The 19835-nt window shown below is 32.1% G+C and overlaps 1 protein-coding gene across 1 annotated transcript in view; it reads right to left on the reverse strand.

The window, feature by feature from the left end:
• Positions 1 to 17682, reverse strand: part of LOC127715279 (uncharacterized) — a 30269-nt gene extending 12587 nt beyond the window's left edge. The window contains exons 1-7 of the mRNA XM_052221318.1: positions 17522 to 17682; positions 14197 to 14603; positions 13535 to 13668; positions 12678 to 12817; positions 7797 to 7893; positions 6392 to 6544; positions 3206 to 3378 (exon numbers count right to left, since the gene is read on the reverse strand). Of these exons, the coding sequence (XP_052077278.1) occupies positions 3206 to 3378; positions 6392 to 6544; positions 7797 to 7893; positions 12678 to 12817; positions 13535 to 13668; positions 14197 to 14603; positions 17522 to 17571 (1154 nt within the window). The 5' untranslated portion in view covers positions 17572 to 17682. The remainder of the gene's footprint in view (positions 1 to 3205; positions 3379 to 6391; positions 6545 to 7796; positions 7894 to 12677; positions 12818 to 13534; positions 13669 to 14196; positions 14604 to 17521) is intronic.
• Between the last annotated feature and the right edge of the window lie 2153 nt (positions 17683 to 19835).

The raw sequence follows: 19835 nt of genomic DNA on the forward strand, positions 1-19835 counted from the left end.
TAAGTTTAATTTTGGGCCCTTTGGACCTTAATGTAGACAATTAAAAAACGGGACCCAAAATTTAAAATCTAAAAACACAGTTAGATTTGGCATATCAAAGAACCCCAATAATTCAATTTTTGATGAAAATCAAACAAAGTTTAATTTTGGACCCTTTTGACCTCAATATGAACCAATTTGATAGCTGGCCCACAAATAAAAAATCTAAATACATGGTTAGATTCAGCATATCAAAGAACCCCATATATTCAATTTTGTTGAAATCAAACAAAGTTTAATTTTGGACCCCAATTTGGACCAACTTGAAAACTGGGCCAAAAATCTAAAATCTAAATACATGTTTAGATTCAGCATATCAAAGAACCCTATATATTCAATTTTTGTTGAAATCAAACAAAGTTTAATTTTGGACCCCAACTTGGACCAACTTGAAAAATGGGCCCATAATCAAAAATCTAAACACATGTTTAGATTTAGCATATCAAAGAACCCCAAGAATTCAATTTTTGTTAAAATCAAACTAAGTTTAATTTTGGGCCCTTTGGACCTTAATGTAGACAATTAAAAAACGGGACCCAAAATTTAAAATCTAAAAACACGGTTAGATTTGGCATATCAAAGAACCCCATATATTCAATTTTTGATGAAATCAAACAAAGTTTAATTTTGGACCCTTTTGACCTCAATATGAACCAATTTGATAGCAGGCCCACAAATAAAAAATCTAAATACATGGTTAGATTCAGCATATCAAAGAACCCCATATATTCAATTTTGTTGAAATCAAACAAAGTTTAATTTTGGACCCCAATTTGGACCAACTTGAAAACTGGGCCAAAAATCTAAAATCTAAATACATGTTTAGATTCAGCATATCATAGAACCCTATATATTCAATTTTTGTTGAAATCAAACAAAGTTTAATTTTGGACCCCAACTTGGACCAACTTGAAAACTGGGCCCGTAATCAATAATCTAAACACATGTTTAGATTCAGCATATCAAAGAACCCCAAGAATTCATTTTTTGTTAAAATCAAACTAAGTTTAATTTTGGACCCTTTGGACCTTAATGTAGGCCAATTTTAAAAAACAGGACCCAAAATTAAAAATCTAAATACACGGTTAGATTTGGCATATCGAAGAACCCCAATAATTCAATTTTTGGTGAAATCAAACAAAGTTTAATTTTGGACCCTTTTGACCTCAATATGAACCAATTTGATAGCGGGTCCACAAATAAAAAATCTAAATACATGGTTAGATTCAGCATATCAAAGAACCCCATATATTCAATTTTTGTTGAAATCAAACAAAGTTTAATTGTGGACCCCAATTTGGACCAACTTGAAAACTGGGCCAAAAATCAAAAATCTAAAAACATGTTTAGATTCAGCATATCAAAGAACCCCATATATTCAATTTTTGTGAAAATCAAACAAAAAAAGTTTAATTTTGGACCCTTTGGACCTTAAATTAGACCAATTTGAAAACTGGACCCAAAATTAAAAATCTAAATACACGGTTAGATTTGGCATAACAAATAAATAAATGTGGTCAAAGATTTTACAAATCTAATGCACCATACTGTGCAATTAAAGATTACTTCTTGAAATTTTTCAATATTTGAAATTTGAAAAAAAAATAATATTTGAAGAATTATTCTTTTTAATTTCTGAAATCTGAAATGAGAAAAATATTGACCCCCCACAATTTCTTTTTACCCCCCCCCCCCCCCTTTTTCCCCCAAAAAAATTCTTTCCCTCAAGATATGGTCATAATCTCAATTCAAATTTCCAATGGAGTTTGCAACCATAATTACCCATTTAAATTTACCATAGTGCTAACTTAATCTATTTTATAATAGAATTTAAAATATAGTTTCAAATCTTTCATATGGATTTTTTTGTAAAAAAAAAAGATGCAACATTTGCAGATATTTTTACTGGTCTTCCTTTATAAATATGCATTTCTTTAAACATAATTTAAAAGCAGCGTTGTATTTGGATTACCTCCCTTACACTGTTTTAAATTATCTTAATTGCTCATTAACCATTACTTTATACATAATTTAAAAGCAGTGTAAGGGAGATAATTTCAATGATGTATTTGATTTATCTCCCTTACACTGCTTTAAATTATGTTTTGTACTAAAGTATTTGTCCATTAACCAGGACAACCTTGTTTTTCCCCCTTTTTTGCCCCTAATTCCTAAACAGTTTGAGCCATAACCCCCTAAAGCAAATCCTAACCATCCCTTTGTGGTATGGAAACTTGTAGTATAATTTCAGAGAGATCCATACACCGTACCACAGTTATTGTCTGGAAACTAGAAAATGCTTATTTTTGGCCCCTTTTTGGCCCCTAATTCCTTAACTGTTGGTACCATAACCCCCAAAATCAATCCCCACCTTCCTTTTGTGGTATTGAACCTTATGGTAAAATTTCAAAGAGATCCATTCACTTAAAATAAAGTAAGAGTGCGAAAACCAATGTGTCTTCGGACGACGACGATGACGACGCCAACGTCATACCAATATACGACCACAAAAATTTTTTGCGGTCGTATAAAAACTTTAACAATTGTTGATGATGGTGAAGCTAGAAACAGGATACCTAAGTCTTGCTTCCTCCCTAAGCAGCTGGCAAGATAAAAACTAGTCATTTTTCCACTGACCATTCTTATTGTTTTATTGCATTCTTATCAATAGTTAATAATACATTGTACATCAAATTATGTTGACGAATCGTAATGACATAACTACTGAGATCTACTAAACTTGTGTTTTTCATGGCTACAGGTTCATTGCAGTTATATATATATATTTAGACATACATGACCTATTTTCACAGATCATTTATTCTACATAAATCTCTGCAAATCAGTGCCATCTTCAAAATCATAAACACAATATCTTTAACTAACAAAGAAACAAACTGCCACATTTTTTGTAATACCTTATCAGTATTTTTTTTCTTTAGGTGCTGTATCAATATGAATGTTAAAAGTAAAGTTAGAAATCATTGTATATAAAGCACAAACTCAAGGAACTATTTTCAGAACAAGTTTTCTTATGGTTATCCTATGGTTGCATAAGGGAGGTTAATTTCAGCTTAAAAACAAAGATCAGTAGAAAGTTTTCAGAAAAAAGCATCACTAAAGTTCACAGAATTACACAGTATTTTAGATAAATAGCAAAACTTACCTATTTTTATATCCCACACAGTTGTATATATATGGACAGTGATGATCAAAGACTTTTACGCATCTGTTACAAACTCTACAATGTTTGGATCGTAATGGCTTTACAAGACGACATGTATGGCACAATGTGCAGAGTAAGTTTTGTCCTACAGTTTTATCACTACAAATGACTAGCTGCAAAATAAAGTGTAACAAGAGTGCACACGCTGAAATGTCTCGCCTTCTTTACTAATCATTGATATTATGTTGATAGTCCTAAATATAAAGCTTTATTACAACTGTCACATAAACTTAACATTAACCAAGTAAACTAAACATTGACCAATGAACCATGAAAATGAGGTCAAGGTCAGATGAACCATGCTAGGCAGGCATGTACAGCTAACAATTCTTCCATACAACAAATATAGTTGACCTATTGCTTATAGTTTAAGAAAAACAGACGAAAACACAAAAACTTAACACTGAGCAATGAACCTTGAAAATGAGGTCAAGGTCAAATAAAACCTGCGTGACTGACATATAGATCATAAAATATTTCCATACACCAAATATAGTTGAACTATTGCATATAGTATTAGAAAAAAAGACCAAAACTCAAAAACCTAACTTTGACCACTGAACCATGAAAATGAGGTCAAGGTAAGATGACACCTGCCAGCTAGACATGTACACCTTACAATCATTCCATACACCAAATATAGCTGACCTATTGCATGCAGTATTAGAAAAAAAGACCAAAACTCAAAAACTTAACTTTGACCACTGAACCATGAAAATGAGGTCAAGGTCAGATGACACCTGCCAGCTAGACATGTACACCTTACAATCATTCCATACACCAAATATAGTAGACCTATTGCATACAGAATAAGAAAAACAGACCAAAACACAAAAACTTAACTATAACCACTGAACCATGAAAATGAGGTCAAGGTCAGATGACACCTGCCAGCTAGACATGTACACCTTACAATCATTCCATACACCAAATAAAGTAGACCTATTGCATACAGTATAAGAGAAACAGATCAAAACACAAAAACTTAACTATAACCACTGAACCATGAAAATGAGGTCAAGGTCAGATGACACCTGCCAGTTGGACATGTACACCTTACAGTCCTTCCATACACCGAATATACTAGACCTATTGCTTATAGTATCTGAGATATGGACTTGACCACGAAAACTTAACCTTGTTCACTGATCCATGAAATGAGGTCGAGGTCAAGTGAAAACTATCTGAAGGGCATGAGGACCTTGCAAGGTACGCACATACCAAACATAGTTATCCTATTACTTATAATAAGAGAGAATTTAACATTACAAAAAATCTGAACTTTTTTTTCAAGTAGTCACTGAACCATGAAAATGAGGTCAAGGACATTGGACATGTAACTGACGGAAACTTCGTAACATGAGGCATCCATATACAAAGTATGAAGCATCCAGGTCTTCCATCTTCTAAAATATAAAGCTTTTAAGAAGTTAGCTAACACCGCCGCCGCCGCCGGATCACTATCCCTATGTCGAGCTTTCTGCGACAAAAGTTGCAGGCTCGACAAAAATCAATTATTATTGTCTTTTATAATACTAAATGAATACCTGCTTTTGTGTGTCACTTATCTTTCAGATCAAATCAATCAAATATGCCTCTCTAAAACTATAGTATGCAAACTGTAGTTTGTTATCCTCCCTAATGATTATTCATGTTATGTTAGATAGAGAATAATTTCGAAAACAAAATGATCTCTGGATGTCTTATATGTTCTGATGTGATGGTCAGTTAATATAAAGTTAGAATTCAGTAAAAAACGTGAATTGATTCTTGCCACCAAATCTAAGTAAAATTGGTCAAATAATATGTTTGTAGAAATCCATTTTTTAATTTGAAATTTACAGTTACAGGAAGTTTATAGAATGTTTTCCCAAAAGGAACAAAATTTGAAAATATACTAGCAGTTTCAGTTTCAAAGGAAAAAGTTAATTTGTAGTGTTTTACTCTCATTATGTTTTAGTCATAGTAACAATTCGCCTTTTCAGAACCTAAAGGACTATGGGTAACCTCATTGTTCGTACACCAAAATGATAATAACGTTACGTCATTGGTTCAATTGCCATTGTTTTGAACGTTTTAAACCAATCCCAACATTTTGGTGCAGGCTTTGAAAATATTACCCAGAATGCATTAGGTTCTGAAAAGGCAAATTGCCATGTTGGTTGGTAAGTTAAACCAAAATTGGAATAAAAATAATTTAGACCATGCTTAGGTCATGTGAACATAATACTTCTTGATGGGTTTTCCTGTAAGGTTCTATGGTTCTATGTCAACTACTGTGGATTCATTATTATTTGTGAGATACCAAATTTCAATGTTTCTTGGGTGTTAACCACAAACTTAATTGTTCAACAAAGTACAAATTTTCTATAGGCTTGTATGTAAGGCTTCAGTAAAACCTTGAAAATACAACTTTTCCTCAAATTCACAAAAATTGGTAACCACAAAAATAAATGAATCCACAGTATGTTTTATGGTACTAAACACCTTAGAGGTCAAACAAGGTCATTGGACATAATTCATAAATGGTATAATCTTGAAAACTGCCCTATTAAAACTTGCAAAACTTGGTCGAAACCATCATTTGATAGAATTCCTTTTTGAAAATTATCTATTTATCTAATGTAATGATAATGAGTATTGAAAGTCATAAACAAGAAAACCACATCAAATAGTCAGTTTAAGTTTGGTCCATTTTAGCCTATTGGTTTCAAAGAAGATCAGTGACTCTTTTCACAAAAAATCTTAAGAGTAAAATTACTCGTAAGTCATACACATTTCAGTATAACTTACGATCAATTTTAATCGTAAGGTTTTTTGTGAAAAGAGTTGCTGTTTTTTTTTCAGTTTAAGTAATGTTCAACAGATCACATATATCATGTGATGGCCTGTTGTCCCAGGGGAGCTGAAATTCTAGATTTGAAATTTTAAGCTGTGTCTGAATATTTCTTTTATTCTAAAATTAATAATTTTCAATATTAGTATCCCTATATTTCCTTCTTTTTTATATAATTATTCATTTATCAATTAATTTTATTTTATTTTGATTTAATTTTTTGTTGGAAGGAGTGTAATTTTTGATAAATGGACCCAATACCAATACCATACTTCAATAATCTGACCTACCTGTTTAATAGCCATATCATATTCTGGTACATTTCTTGGTAAATATCCTGGATCTGTTGTACTGGCATGGAACAAACAAATCCATAACACAACATTGAAAAGAAGAAATACCACATGTAACATAGGAAAGTCAGACCAAGTGTATGGTAAACACTGAAAATAGAAAATCTTATCATGTCAATAAATATCACATGTAACATAGGAAAGTCAGACCAAGTGTATGGTAAACACTGAAAATAGAAAATCTTATCATGTCAATAAATATCACACAAAACAGTTGTAATTTAGACATTATCTAATTATGCGTTTTTTTTATTTCATAATAAGGTTATTCTTAGAAGGAGCACCCAATTGCAACACTACATATAGGCCTGTTTGATTTATTTTCTACCCTTTGATTACTTGCCTTGAAAAGCAATAGGGCAAATCTATTGTTACTGTTACAATTTCAATTCAAGCGTCATGAGGATTAACTATATCATTTGGTTTTAATGATAATTATATATGATTGGATTTAAATACTTCCTATGATGATATTACTACCATAAAATACGATCTGATTTAAAGTCTAATATTATAGTTTATTATATACTAAGTACATGTAGTAAGTAAGTAAAATGTAAGTGAAATACAAACAATGGCAATCGTGCTGTATCCACCATCATCATCATCATCATCGCAAAGGCTTTATAAAACCCCTAATTTATATTACGTTCTGTCTTGTGAACTTTTTTTCGACCCATGCAAATTACCAACATCATAATAATTAACAAAACATTCATAAGTTTTACCCAAACTTATCAAGTCCACTTCTGGTTTGTTAGTAAAACAAAGAAAAGTAAATGTTTCTAGAATGAAAAATACTTTAGACATTACTAATGAGCTGAAGCCTTTAAAACATTTCTACTAGGAATTAAGATTAAATGAATACCTAATGTGATGTTTTTATATCAAACTAATGAGATAATGCACTCAAGGCAAGGATAAAACCACAGGATCACAGTGTGTTTAGTTCTGATCTAAAGCCTTACCATTATGACGAATATATTGAATACAACGAGGTAATGTTAATTTTCATTATCATTTCATTACATGTATGTTTCATTAAAATCCTTAATTTTGAATGGGTGACAACAATCGCAAAGCACTCCAATATCTTATTTTATTCACGTAAAAAATACAACAGCTATGACTGCATGTGCTTTCCGTGACAATGTTAAAACAATGCATAGAAAAACAAAGGAAAGCTTGATATAACTTTAAATTTCATGGATGTAGCATAACAATGCTTTTATAAAAATTTAATGCTCCATTCAAAATGTGCTTTGGTCAACACTTTTACAACCCAATAAAACTATAAATAGAATTATTCTATTTTTAAATACATGTAAATAGTAAAACTTACCAGTCCAACATACATAGGATAGCCCCAACACAGAAAATTAATCATGAAAAACAAAACTGGTTTCCTGCCACTGCCAAGTGTATTAAAAGCTAAAGATCTATAATCAAAATAAAACATGATGTAGTAAATAAATATCATTGGTCACAAATCATAACTGAACATTGCTTTCATATTTGCTTGTTTAATACCTTTTTTTGCAAATATTTCTTAAACTAAACAAAACATAATTCTATCATTGCCACTGTATATATGATGATAATCATTTCAATATAAATAGAATGAGAGATGTGGTATGCTTGCCAATTAGAGGCAACTATCCATAAAGACCAAAGGACAAAGTATACATTTATTAACTTTTTAAGCTGTACTTTACAGGTCTAATCATATACAGAATGGGCTTAAAAAAATTTAACCAACTATCACTGTCTTGTGCTTAAACTATGTTGGTCTATTAGTTTTGGAATATGTAAAATACAAAACCCATCTTGGATTTTAAATGATTGGTACAGATTTTTACTGTGATAAAATTAATTTTTTTTGGAATTTCATTCAAATGAGGACATTTGTGTTACTTTATATTACATTAAAAACTCTACATAAGACAAGATATTCATTACTAATACAGAAAAAGTTTAGATTTAAAAAAAAATATGTATGAGGGAAGATAACTTTTAAAAGATTTTTACTTTATTTTTCTTGCTATGTAGCAACAAATTAGATGCATTAGTCCCATTTAAAAAAAAAAAATTCCCATAAAGTATTCAATAAGATATTTTATCATTTCATTCTGGACACATATTTGTGCATCCTCCTGTATAATTGTAACAAAATATAACAATTTTGTACAATCTGTAACTTGAAAACAAGCTCTGCAACATATACATATCATAATAATAATACCAAGATATAAAGTTAATTTTTAGCAAAGTCTAAATAAAATTATTAACATTTCTAAAGACTTCCCTTTTAAGTTTAACATGTCCCAAGTTATGAGGTCGAAACTTCTTCCTTGAATGAAGTAATGAAAGTAACAATAAATTGTGGTTGTGTCAAGAGCATATATCCTGCCTTATTTCTAACTTGTGTGAGATTTGTGTTGACAAACTTCCCAAAATGTAAAAATGGCAACGTCCATGTTTTGCCTTTAGAAACCCTTGACATCAGTATCATAAAAATAAAGTGTGCTGCTCAAATACCCATGATATGAAGTGATTGAATGATATTTTATTCCAATCCTTTAAAAACTGTACAAACTTTTGCATTGGCACACTTCCCATACTATAAAACTCTATTGCATTGGTCAAGTAAGATAATTAAAATATTTTTGTCATTATAAGTGAGGGCAAAAATACAAATGCACTGATCTACTTTTAAGTTAAATGGAATACTATATGCATTTGAAATATCATGTCAGCAATTGATCTCAAGAAGAACTATTTTAGCAATGTAAAACATTTCTGTATATATATTACTGGACTCCATTTAGAAGGTAAGTATCATTTTACTCGTTACTCATCAAAACCTGTCAACTTTTTTTGCAAACATAAAACAATAGACTATTTTCATATTACAGACTTTTGACTCTGGATTATAATATGTGGTAGGAGTGTCACTTGGACATCCTGGTACTCGGTCAGGTAAGAGCAACCAAAAGAGGTACAATCCAACATATAATCAGTGCAATTTGGGGGGAAAGTTTACTGTTTTCCCATGATTTTGTCATGTATAGATAACATTAAACAGTTAATTTCCCCCAAAAATTGTACTGACTGTAAGCTTGATTTTACTTTTTTAAGTTGCTCTTACTTGACCAAGTACCAGGATGTCCTACCATAGATCAGGTAACCTGTCGAAAAAATATAAATTATGGAGTCAAAAGTCGGTAATATGAAAATAATCTATTGCGTAGTGTGTAAACATGCCAAGCAAGCAAATAGTAAGGACTGTTCCATTAAAACATGTTTCATCTAAATAAAAAGAAGGCACTTTAAAATCCCATGTGGATATCTTACCCTGCTTTGCATGGGAAAAAATGCATTCAATGTGCCTTCCCTGGGTGCAACATATTATTAAATGAAACAGCCCTTATGCAGTTGTTTGGATTCAAACCAATAAAAAGCATAAACCAAATAGCAATGCATTATAATTCAGCAGCAAAGTTAGCATCAAGCATTTAATGTATACAAGATCAACAAATGCAACCAATTGAAAAACAAATATTAATTGATTACAAAATATATTAACCAATGACTATTTAATGATTAAACACTACCAGTACCGGTAGTCTAATTTTTCCTAATTAGAAACAATTTTTTTTAACAATCTCCTTAGATGCAGAACATCTATAAGATGTGTTGGTTTCAGAAAGGTAATCTTTACATCGTTAAGTTATGACATCTTGTAAGGCTACAACTAGCACAGAAAAACATTAAACCAACATTAGGTATAATTGCTAATAACATACCATTCTGTTAACGTTATGTTAAAGTCACAGAAATTGTTTTTTAATGATAGAACTGATTTTACCCTTCTGAAGCCAAGCAAATCAAGATGCTGTGTATTATTATCAGTACATACATGTATAATATATAAAAAGTCTATTTAGAGAACAAATCCTTACCAACAATAGTCTTATTTGTTGTTACTGCTATCTAAAAGTACATTCGTAATCTCATTTTAAAATCAACCTTCCTTATTGTAATACACACTGAAATTCTATTAAAAGCAGAAAATAAAATCAAAAGGAAACACCCCACCTACAAACCCATTTTTTTTTTAAACTGGGTCGCACAGGTCCCTTGTAGCTTGAGAATGGTCTTTAGGAACTGGGGCATTCATCAGATATTGTTAGAAAACATTTATGTAACCCTTTAGTCAGGAATAGAAGAACATCGGGGTACGGGTTTCCCATATACAGCATGTCTAGAAAATTGGTGAGATATTTATAGATTATCATTGGTTATCTCAACGAGATTGATACTCTCGCTTGAGCCGGTACAGCGAAAGCGAGAAAAGCAATCTAGTTGTGATGACCAATGATAATCTGTTTATCGCTATTTTACCTATGAAGACGTTGTTAATTTCCTTGACAACGGCACGTGTTCCCTTAGTTTCTAGCGATAATTTTCATATCACTCGACTCTGCTGAGAACAGAAATTATCAGTCAGCAAGATCAAAGGAAAAATTCGTAAAATAGTGATAAAAACATATGTTTCGACGTATCAATTTTTGACTGTATGATATCATAGATTCCAGCAATGTTCTCCACAGAGCCTTTAAGCAGTATGGTAATGTGATGTTATATTGTTTGAATGTGATGCTACTGTAAATTCAGATATAAATGAGTGCATTTAATTATTAAGAATCCTTTACCTCTGGCAAAAATTTGATTCAGAAATCTAAATAATGTGATTGAAAAAATTTTATGAAGGAAAATCATTACTGAAATTATGAATGCAAGTTTTTATTAATGCAAACCTGTTACTGTCACACTTTTGGCACTAATAAAAACATTGCAATAATTTCTGAATGTACAGTATCATTTCTAGAAACAACAAGATGGTATTTCAAAATTCCCAGTTTACCGGTATCCTATATGAAATTTATGAGGAGAACATTGACTCAAGTGCTTAGGAAGGGTAAGCAAATTCTCTGGATTTACTCAATTGCTTAGGGTGATAAGCAGTCTGGCTTTATGTAAACAAGCAAAAACTCACATGCTTCTGAAGTAAAAGGTAAGCAGTTTCCTTTTGCAAAGATAAACTCAATTTGCTGTTCTATTAAATGTAAGCATTTACGACATCAATTCAAGTTGTTAGTACATGATAAATGTAAGATCTTCCAACAATAAAGACAGACCTTTCTATTTTGGGAGTAAGGGGGTGCAGTGGAGTTGGTGGGGTAAATTTCTAAGAACTTTATTTTCAAAAGTAAATTGGATTTGATTTTGATTTTTTGGTGTTTTAACGCCACTTTTAAGCACCGTTTTGGGCTATTTCGTGGCGGCCAGTTTTTATTGGTGGAGGAAGCCGGAGTGCCCGGAGAAAACCACAGAACTTCGATAGGAAAACTGACAATCCTAGTCAATTAAGATTGGAGTAGAGTGCACCTGCACGAGCGGGGTTCGAACTCGCAACCTCAGTGTTGACTGGCTAGTGATTACAGTAGTAACTACTTAGACCACTCAGCCACCAAGGCCCCAAAAGTAAATTGGAACACCTGTTTTTAAATGTGTTTAAAAAATCAGACAAATGAAAAAACCTATCCATAAAACAGAGTGCAAGCCAAGGAAATTTCAAGAATTCTGAAAGTAAAAAGTAAATAAATCTGAGAAGACATTTGAATGGACATATATTCTTTACATGTTTGAGATTTTCTTTATTTATTCTCTGAAAATGACTTTTTCTTTTTTTTTTTTTTTTTTGGGCACCATTTTTTTTTATTTAGGAAAAAAAATGCATTTTCATGGATACTTGATTTTGTAGTTTTGACAAATTCTTCTAACAAATCTGTAGGAAATTTGTATTCCATTGAATATTTTTCATCTATACCAATGTACTCCACTAGAATTAGTTCACCAAAAACGATAATGAATCCAAAGTAATTTAAAAGTTTATGAACATGAGGTAAAGGTGTGAATGAGGATGAATAAGACTGTAATCTTAGTCCATATATAATCTATCAGTACCATGCTGGCTGGTAATTTCCTTCAACCTATAAATCTGTTCATTCAACACTAAGTAAAGGAAATGTAAGAACTAAATAACTGGACCTACTGGACTTAGATACGAAATGCAGCCAACAGCAGGATGAGATAAGAGTATTCTTATTTGTACATGTATTTAACAAAAAAAAGATGTCATGAACAAATGTGTACTTACATAAGATCTATCTTAGAAAAGAACTTTTTTTTCTTTATTTGCTTTTGTAGGTAATCTACCATGTCTGTATTATTGTTAGCAGACGCTAACGTCAATGGAGTCTTTCCATCTTTGTCTTCCTTGTTAATGTCTAACTCATGCTAAAGAATAAAAGAACATATACATGTATGTGTACTAAAAATTATTGAACAATGTTGTTCTGAAGACAACTCAATCTTTTGGGGAATTTAAAAGACTATGAGTAGTTTCATAGTTGGCACAACAAAATATAATTATATCATGGGTTGAATATTCATGATTCAGGACATTTGTAACCAATCAAAACATTTTACTTAACTCTTAGGAACAGAATGCTTTAAGTATGAAAATGAATTTTCACTGTTCGTTCATTTCAACATTTAATTTTATTGACATCCTAAATTTGTAGTTTTTTTTTATTTATCCTATTAAAATTTGTTTCCAAGGTAAAAATAAAATCCCTATGATAGATTTTTTCCAAGGTACATAAATCCTCATGATAGATAAAACTGATGTATAGCAATTGTATACTACATGTATATCAAATATTTATGTTTTAATTACTGTAAATGTGAAAACTTTCAAACAAGGTTATTTTCACTTTTTTTTATGATCCATTGAATTGCTAGAAAATATTCTCACTTGCAAATAGTCACACAAATAAACAGCATTTATGTGAAGGATGCACTTAATGTTTAATATCCAAACTTAGCCCATGTGCAAAGAAGTTATTGCATTAAAACGCTATTGATTACAAGGAGGTTTCATCGTAATTTCAATCAGGCATTTATCAACAAAATGGATTGATTAAAATCAATATGAATTTGACAACTACAAACCTTAACATGCAATTCCCTAACAGCTTGAAAGTTACTGTTTATGCAAGCAAGGTGTAATGTTGATTGTCCATATTTATTTATTTCTTTGGGATTCAGACCACAATGGATTAAATATCGCATCAGTTCCATATGACCTGGAAAAATAAAATTTAACATCGCATAAACATGTATTCAACTAAATGTAAGGTTCATATAACTTGAATGCTATGAGTTATATGTAGAATATTTTATCTTCATGAAAGTTCACTTTCAGATATGCTTAACAACACAAATAACACACCACATCTTACCTTATATAGTAGTTTCACAATTTCTTGTTTTTGTGACATATTTGTAGAAATATTATATTTTCTAGCCAAAGTCAAAAATCATAAGTCTAAGATAATTCAATTTCAAATTGGTCATTAGACAAGTATTGAATAAAGAAAATTCTCGTTTTCACAAAAATTGGTGCATTTCTTTAGTTGTTGAGTACATTGTACATAAATGTATTTTTAAGGGGGTGGGGGAAACACAGCAGTTTTCAAAATAAAAATGTCCTTTCTTATGCTCTTCAACTTTATACTTTATTTATTCAATTTCATACTTTATTTATTTAGCCTTTCAAACTTTTCTGATTCGAGCGTCACTGATGCTGGTATCTATGATGAGTTTATACTTACCATAAAACACAGCCCAGTGTAAGACACTATTTCCATCTTCATCTACCATCTGTGGCTTGGCACCTTTTCCCATCAAGAAACTAACTAACACTGTATGACCGTATTGAGCTGCCATAATTATAGGTGTACATCCTTTATTGTCAACAACATTGACAGAAACTCCAGCCTGAAGTAAAATGTCAACTATTGCTATATGTCCATTCACACATGCCCAATGAATTGGATGGGCCCCTAGTTCATTATTGCTTGGCTTATCTATAGGCCCATTGTTGTCTAGGATATACCTGACTATTTCTTCATGGCCTCTATAGCATGCCCAGTGAGCAGGTGTATATCCTTTATCATCTTGTAAAGAGAACACTGAAGGTCCTTCTGCTGCTGATACTGCCTGGACAGATTCCAACAAACTGAAATGACATAATCTTAATATGCTGTATGTGTATTTATTATTATTTCTGGTATACTAATTTTTGTGGATTTCGTGGATACAGGTGACCCACAAATTTAAATGGTCAATGAGGTACACATTTCCGATACGCTTGTATGCAGACCTTTGTAAAAACATAAAAATAAAATAACCACAAAATCATAATTTTCCCTTAATCCACAAAAATGTATACCCAAGAAAATAAATGAACCCACAGTACATTAAACCTTTGAAGAGAGATGATTTCTTTCAAATGTGAAATTATATATATATATCGGTTTTAATATGACTGGGAATTCTACATTACAATATTTCATCCATCCAATGTAATAAACATATATCAATCAAATCAATGCATAAATTTTTATTCACACCCCTATTTTAAATTAATACAAACTAGTAAAAAAACAATAGAATACAAATGAATAAAATTTCCCTGTGATTTGCATAAAGCAACAGGTTGCAGTCTAGCCCTATAGTGGTTGATAATTACTAATGATGAAAATAGCAGTGGACATAGAATACTTCTTTGATATGATGTTTTTTTTATTAGTGAATGTATAACAATTGCGGTTTTTTATGTGGGACAAGTATGTTAAAAATCTGTGCAACATATTTTTCCATGTTACAGGTAGGGGTACTGGTATGCAGGTGTTTTATCAGTGATGCAAGTTATTTTCAAAGTGAGGTGAGTGTGTGAAAGTCTGTATAATGCATATTCTACATCAAATTATCATTTGTGCAAATTTGCAGATCTTACAAGATTGATTTCCTTTATTATTAGTGTGGTGAGTTGGCTGGTCTGAGTTGGGCGAGATTGAACTCATTTTTTTCAGTGGTGCAAGTTATTTTCAAAGTGTTGGACAAGCTGAAGTTGTCTGTAATTTTAGTTAACCAGATTTGCAGTTCAGAAGATTCCAGGCATTTTATGAGGGTCTGAATGGCGTTTACAGAATAAGGAATAATGGGCCAATACTGCTGAAAAATAAAGAATAAAGAAAAATAAGCAAAAAAATAATGAATAGAGAATAATGGTGTGCTTAAATATAAAGAATAGAGAATAATGGGTAAAAAATATAGAAAAATTACCAGAATCCTAATAAGAAGGGCCCATCCAACAAATAGTATCGTATTTTGAGCTACAAATGTACAAATTGTTGGTCACTATTGTCTCAAAGGATAATTGATTTCCTTTGAAGGTTGAACCTTTCAAAGACATAATTAACAAAAGAATTAGTAAATTAATGAATTGGATTATTCAAGTGAAAAAATATATTATGACTGCTGCTAATATAGTTAATTGAGATGGAATTAACGAAATTTGTTTCCATGAAACACGTCAAATTGGCAGTACTTAAGAGGATATTAAAGTAATTTTAACACCTGAAGTCTCATGAAAATAGAATAAAGATGAAGAAATCATATAATGAAATTCCAGTTACTTGATGACCTGATCGAATTCTAAAGTGAGAAGGCAAATTCCTAGGTGTGACCTGCAAAAATTGGGTTAGATATAAGGTATGCGGTAACAAATTTAGTATACTAGACCAGTAGTGACTGATCCCTATTTAAAATGAAATAAAGGAGATATATATTCAAAACACAAAACAACAAATTGGACCAATTTGTGAAAACAGAAGCTGTGCACATATTTTCACCAGAAAACAACTAAAACAACTTTGAAGTTCCGTTTCATGATCAATTTTTTTTTCAGATGACCAATTTAAAATCGACAAATCTCTGATTTTTTACTTTTAAGAATGAAATCTAATTTTTTGCCACTATAAAAACAAAAATGTCAATGCAAACTGTGGATTAATTTTAAAGTAAGGCTTAAAACTTTTAAAAATTTACTAAATTCTAACACACAACACAAACTTTTTAATTACATATACTTTCTGAACAGTATCAGAGTTTTTCATTTGGCATTTAAGCTAGGTGTTCCGACCACCTTCTTTTGAAAGCCGACCACCTTTCTATTTTAGGAGGTGGTCGGCTTTTTTTTCAAATTCCAGATTTTTTTTGGTTCCGCACCGTAAAAATTTAAATACTAATCTCGTCTCGCTGATTTGTTTTCATTGACAAAAATGGCTGATCGTCAAATTTCAATGTTTTCTTTTATTAATCGGGGGAAGAGAAAGGCAGATGAAGATGGTGATAAGAAAACTTCTAGGCCAAATAAGTCAACTAAAATGTATAGTTTAATGTATTGAAATTGTTAAATTTGAAAAAAAAAAAGCATCAAAACAACGGAAAAGGCATGCAAGCGAAGTTAAATATGAACAGGACTTTTTAAAAATGGTTAATCGTCACAGAGGGAGGATATTACTGTTCTGTGTGCCAAAAAAACAGCACTAAAGCGAGGAAAAGGACAGAAACTTGGATCTATAGGCCATGCATTCGCAGGAGGAGGGATTCCTGCAAAAGTCATCTGCTATCCGAGATGCTAAGAGAAAAAAGGGATAAATTATTGAAAAAAATCATCAAATCAAAGAAGAATATTTGACAGTTTATGTGACTACATCTATTTATTTTTGTTCAATTCCATTAAATGTGAATACAATACTAATCCTTCTTTTAGTGACCCCCACCCATAGTAAAAAAAAAACCTGGTTGGAAATGTTTACAAAAAAACAAAACACCTGGTTGCAACAATGCAAGTGTTTTTTTCAAAACACCCACCTTACCTTAGTGAAAAAAGGAGAACACTGAGTATGTTTTACTTGATTGTGTCATATACATTTTAAGTTCTTTATGATTATTAACTATAATCAGCCAAAATTTGTCGACAATACAGTACTGATAATGATATACCAGTTTTACGATCGCCAAGTACAGGAGATCCCATTTCGTAAATCAAGCAATGGTGTGCAAATTTTAGCATGATCTGACTGTTACCCTGATTGAATGGCATTGAAGATTGTCGATTTTTCTTCTTTTAACTCCATCCTTTCATATAACGTTGAATTGCTTTTTCATGCATTCGTATTCACTAAGTTCTGGTTAATCTTAGTTTGTTTTAACACGTTTCTAGGGGCACTGCAAGAAAAGAGAAGGAAACTGATCTGAATGTGGTGTACTTCTTCTTTTCTATATCTTCCTCCTGCTAATGAGGAGCACATCAAAAAGGATTTTAAAAAGGTCAAGACTCATATTACACGGACTGAATATCCACATGGAAAATATGGCTTTACAATGGTTTCGTAACACAACATTGCAAGACAAGGTCACTTCTTCTACTGTCATTCTAGCAGGCATGCCAAGCCACATAGACTGAGCATTCAGTAATGCTATAGTTAGCGGTGCGAAACAGATATGTCACCCCAATGCTAACTCGCCCCAAACCGACTCACCCCACTTTGAACACAACTCGCACCATATAAAAAGTCAGTTCAGTCCTACACAAACAAGACCAGTTAACTCGCCCGTTGATTTACAATACAATTATAGCTAGAGTCGGTACACTATAATTTAGCATATACGCCGTAGTGGTAATCCGACGGTCCAATAGTCCGACGGTCCAATGGTCCGACGGTTCGATAGTCCGACGCTTCAGTGGTATTATAGTGACCATTCATTACCGGTAGACCGAATTCTTCTGTCTCTATATAGCATATATTTCCTGACCTTCATTTGATTTAAAATTACTATTTTTGCTTTTTTCTATCTAAAAAAAATGCGATATAAAAAAAAAAATATAGAGAAAAGCAAAAATTGTAAAAATACAAATGAAGATCTGGAAACATATTCTATATAGAGACTGAAAAATTCGGTCAACATAACCGCCACCACCAATAGGTTGATCGGCCACGGCATCGAATGCATATACATTAATTGGAACCTGTCTAATGCGACACCTGAGTATTCCAGAATCCTTTAAACAAGAGACACTTTTTGTCGGTCCTATAGATAATACTTTCATTGTTTTTCAAACCGTGTATTTCAGCAACTTCTCTTATCCGGCATATTTTTTTCTGTTCAAGGTATGTAATATTAGACAGGTTTAATTGTATCTGTTTCCGAGTAGTAACTTGTATAGTCTTCCAATACCTCAGTATTATCATTGCCTCCAATCGGCGACCTCTTCCAATTACTCAATTTTATCATTGCCTCCGATCGTATTTGACACTCTCACATGAGATTTTAACCCTATATACCCTCCCCCCCCCCCCCGTGCGCACATTTTTAGAGTGAAACGCTTCCACGCTTCATACAAAATGTACTTCGGTCAACGCTTTTACACCCCAATTTTACAAAAAGAAGCATTCAATTCTTAAATAGATCATAGTGGCGAATGTAAAGAGAAATAGCCGATAGAAGTTGAGATGGGTTTAAAGGACAGATAAACACCTTAATTAAGTGTGACGGTCGGACGATCATAGGAACATTTAAATGCATTCGACTTGTAGAATAATGTGGCACCCTGTTTGATTATCGAATTTAACTGTCGGACTTATCGAACTGTCGAACTAACGAACCGTCGGACTAAACTTGAGGGGCGTCGGACTTTCGAGCGGACCCCCACTGGGACCGGGGGATATATGGTCATATGGTCAAAAGATTTATTTCCAAAAAGTTTAAGTGTAAATTGATCTAGTTTGAGTCTATGCCTAGATCAGATCAGATCACCGTGTATCATTGGTAGAGCGGATGTAGGTACTAATCAAGCGGGTGTGATCGATTTTGACCTGACACGGTAAGAAAATCTTTATTTTGTTTACATAATATCAATGTGTACTTCAATCTAAACATCATTGTTGTTTTAAGAAATGATTTGGTCGTAGGTTGATGAGAAGTCTCGTTATTTTCCCAAAACAAGAACGCTCACTAAAAACATGTGCAAATACTTGTTAAAGAAGTTGGCGCTCGTCTCATCCAATATGATTCTATATTCATTGCAACTCTTTTTCTGATAGAAGGCCACTGTGTGTGCGTAATAAGTATAGCTGTTTCATTAATTGGCATTGAAATCTTTCATATATATGTTATTTTTCGATATTTTATTCCGAAAAGAAGCGTTGTGTACGGTGTATAGCTGACCACATAAATCCTTCTGTACGGTGCATAGTTAAGTGAATCATAGATATAATAGCCATAGATACTATGGCTATTATAGCTATGAGTGAATGTACGGTATATAGCTTTTTGAGGTAAAAATCGATCACGCCCCGCTTGGTTAGTACCTATATCCGCTGTACCGATGATACACGGT

This window comes from Mytilus californianus, unplaced genomic scaffold, assembly GCF_021869535.1.
Source record: "Mytilus californianus isolate M0D057914Y unplaced genomic scaffold, xbMytCali1.0.p SCAF_9, whole genome shotgun sequence".
NCBI lineage: Eukaryota > Metazoa > Mollusca > Bivalvia > Mytilida > Mytilidae > Mytilus > Mytilus californianus.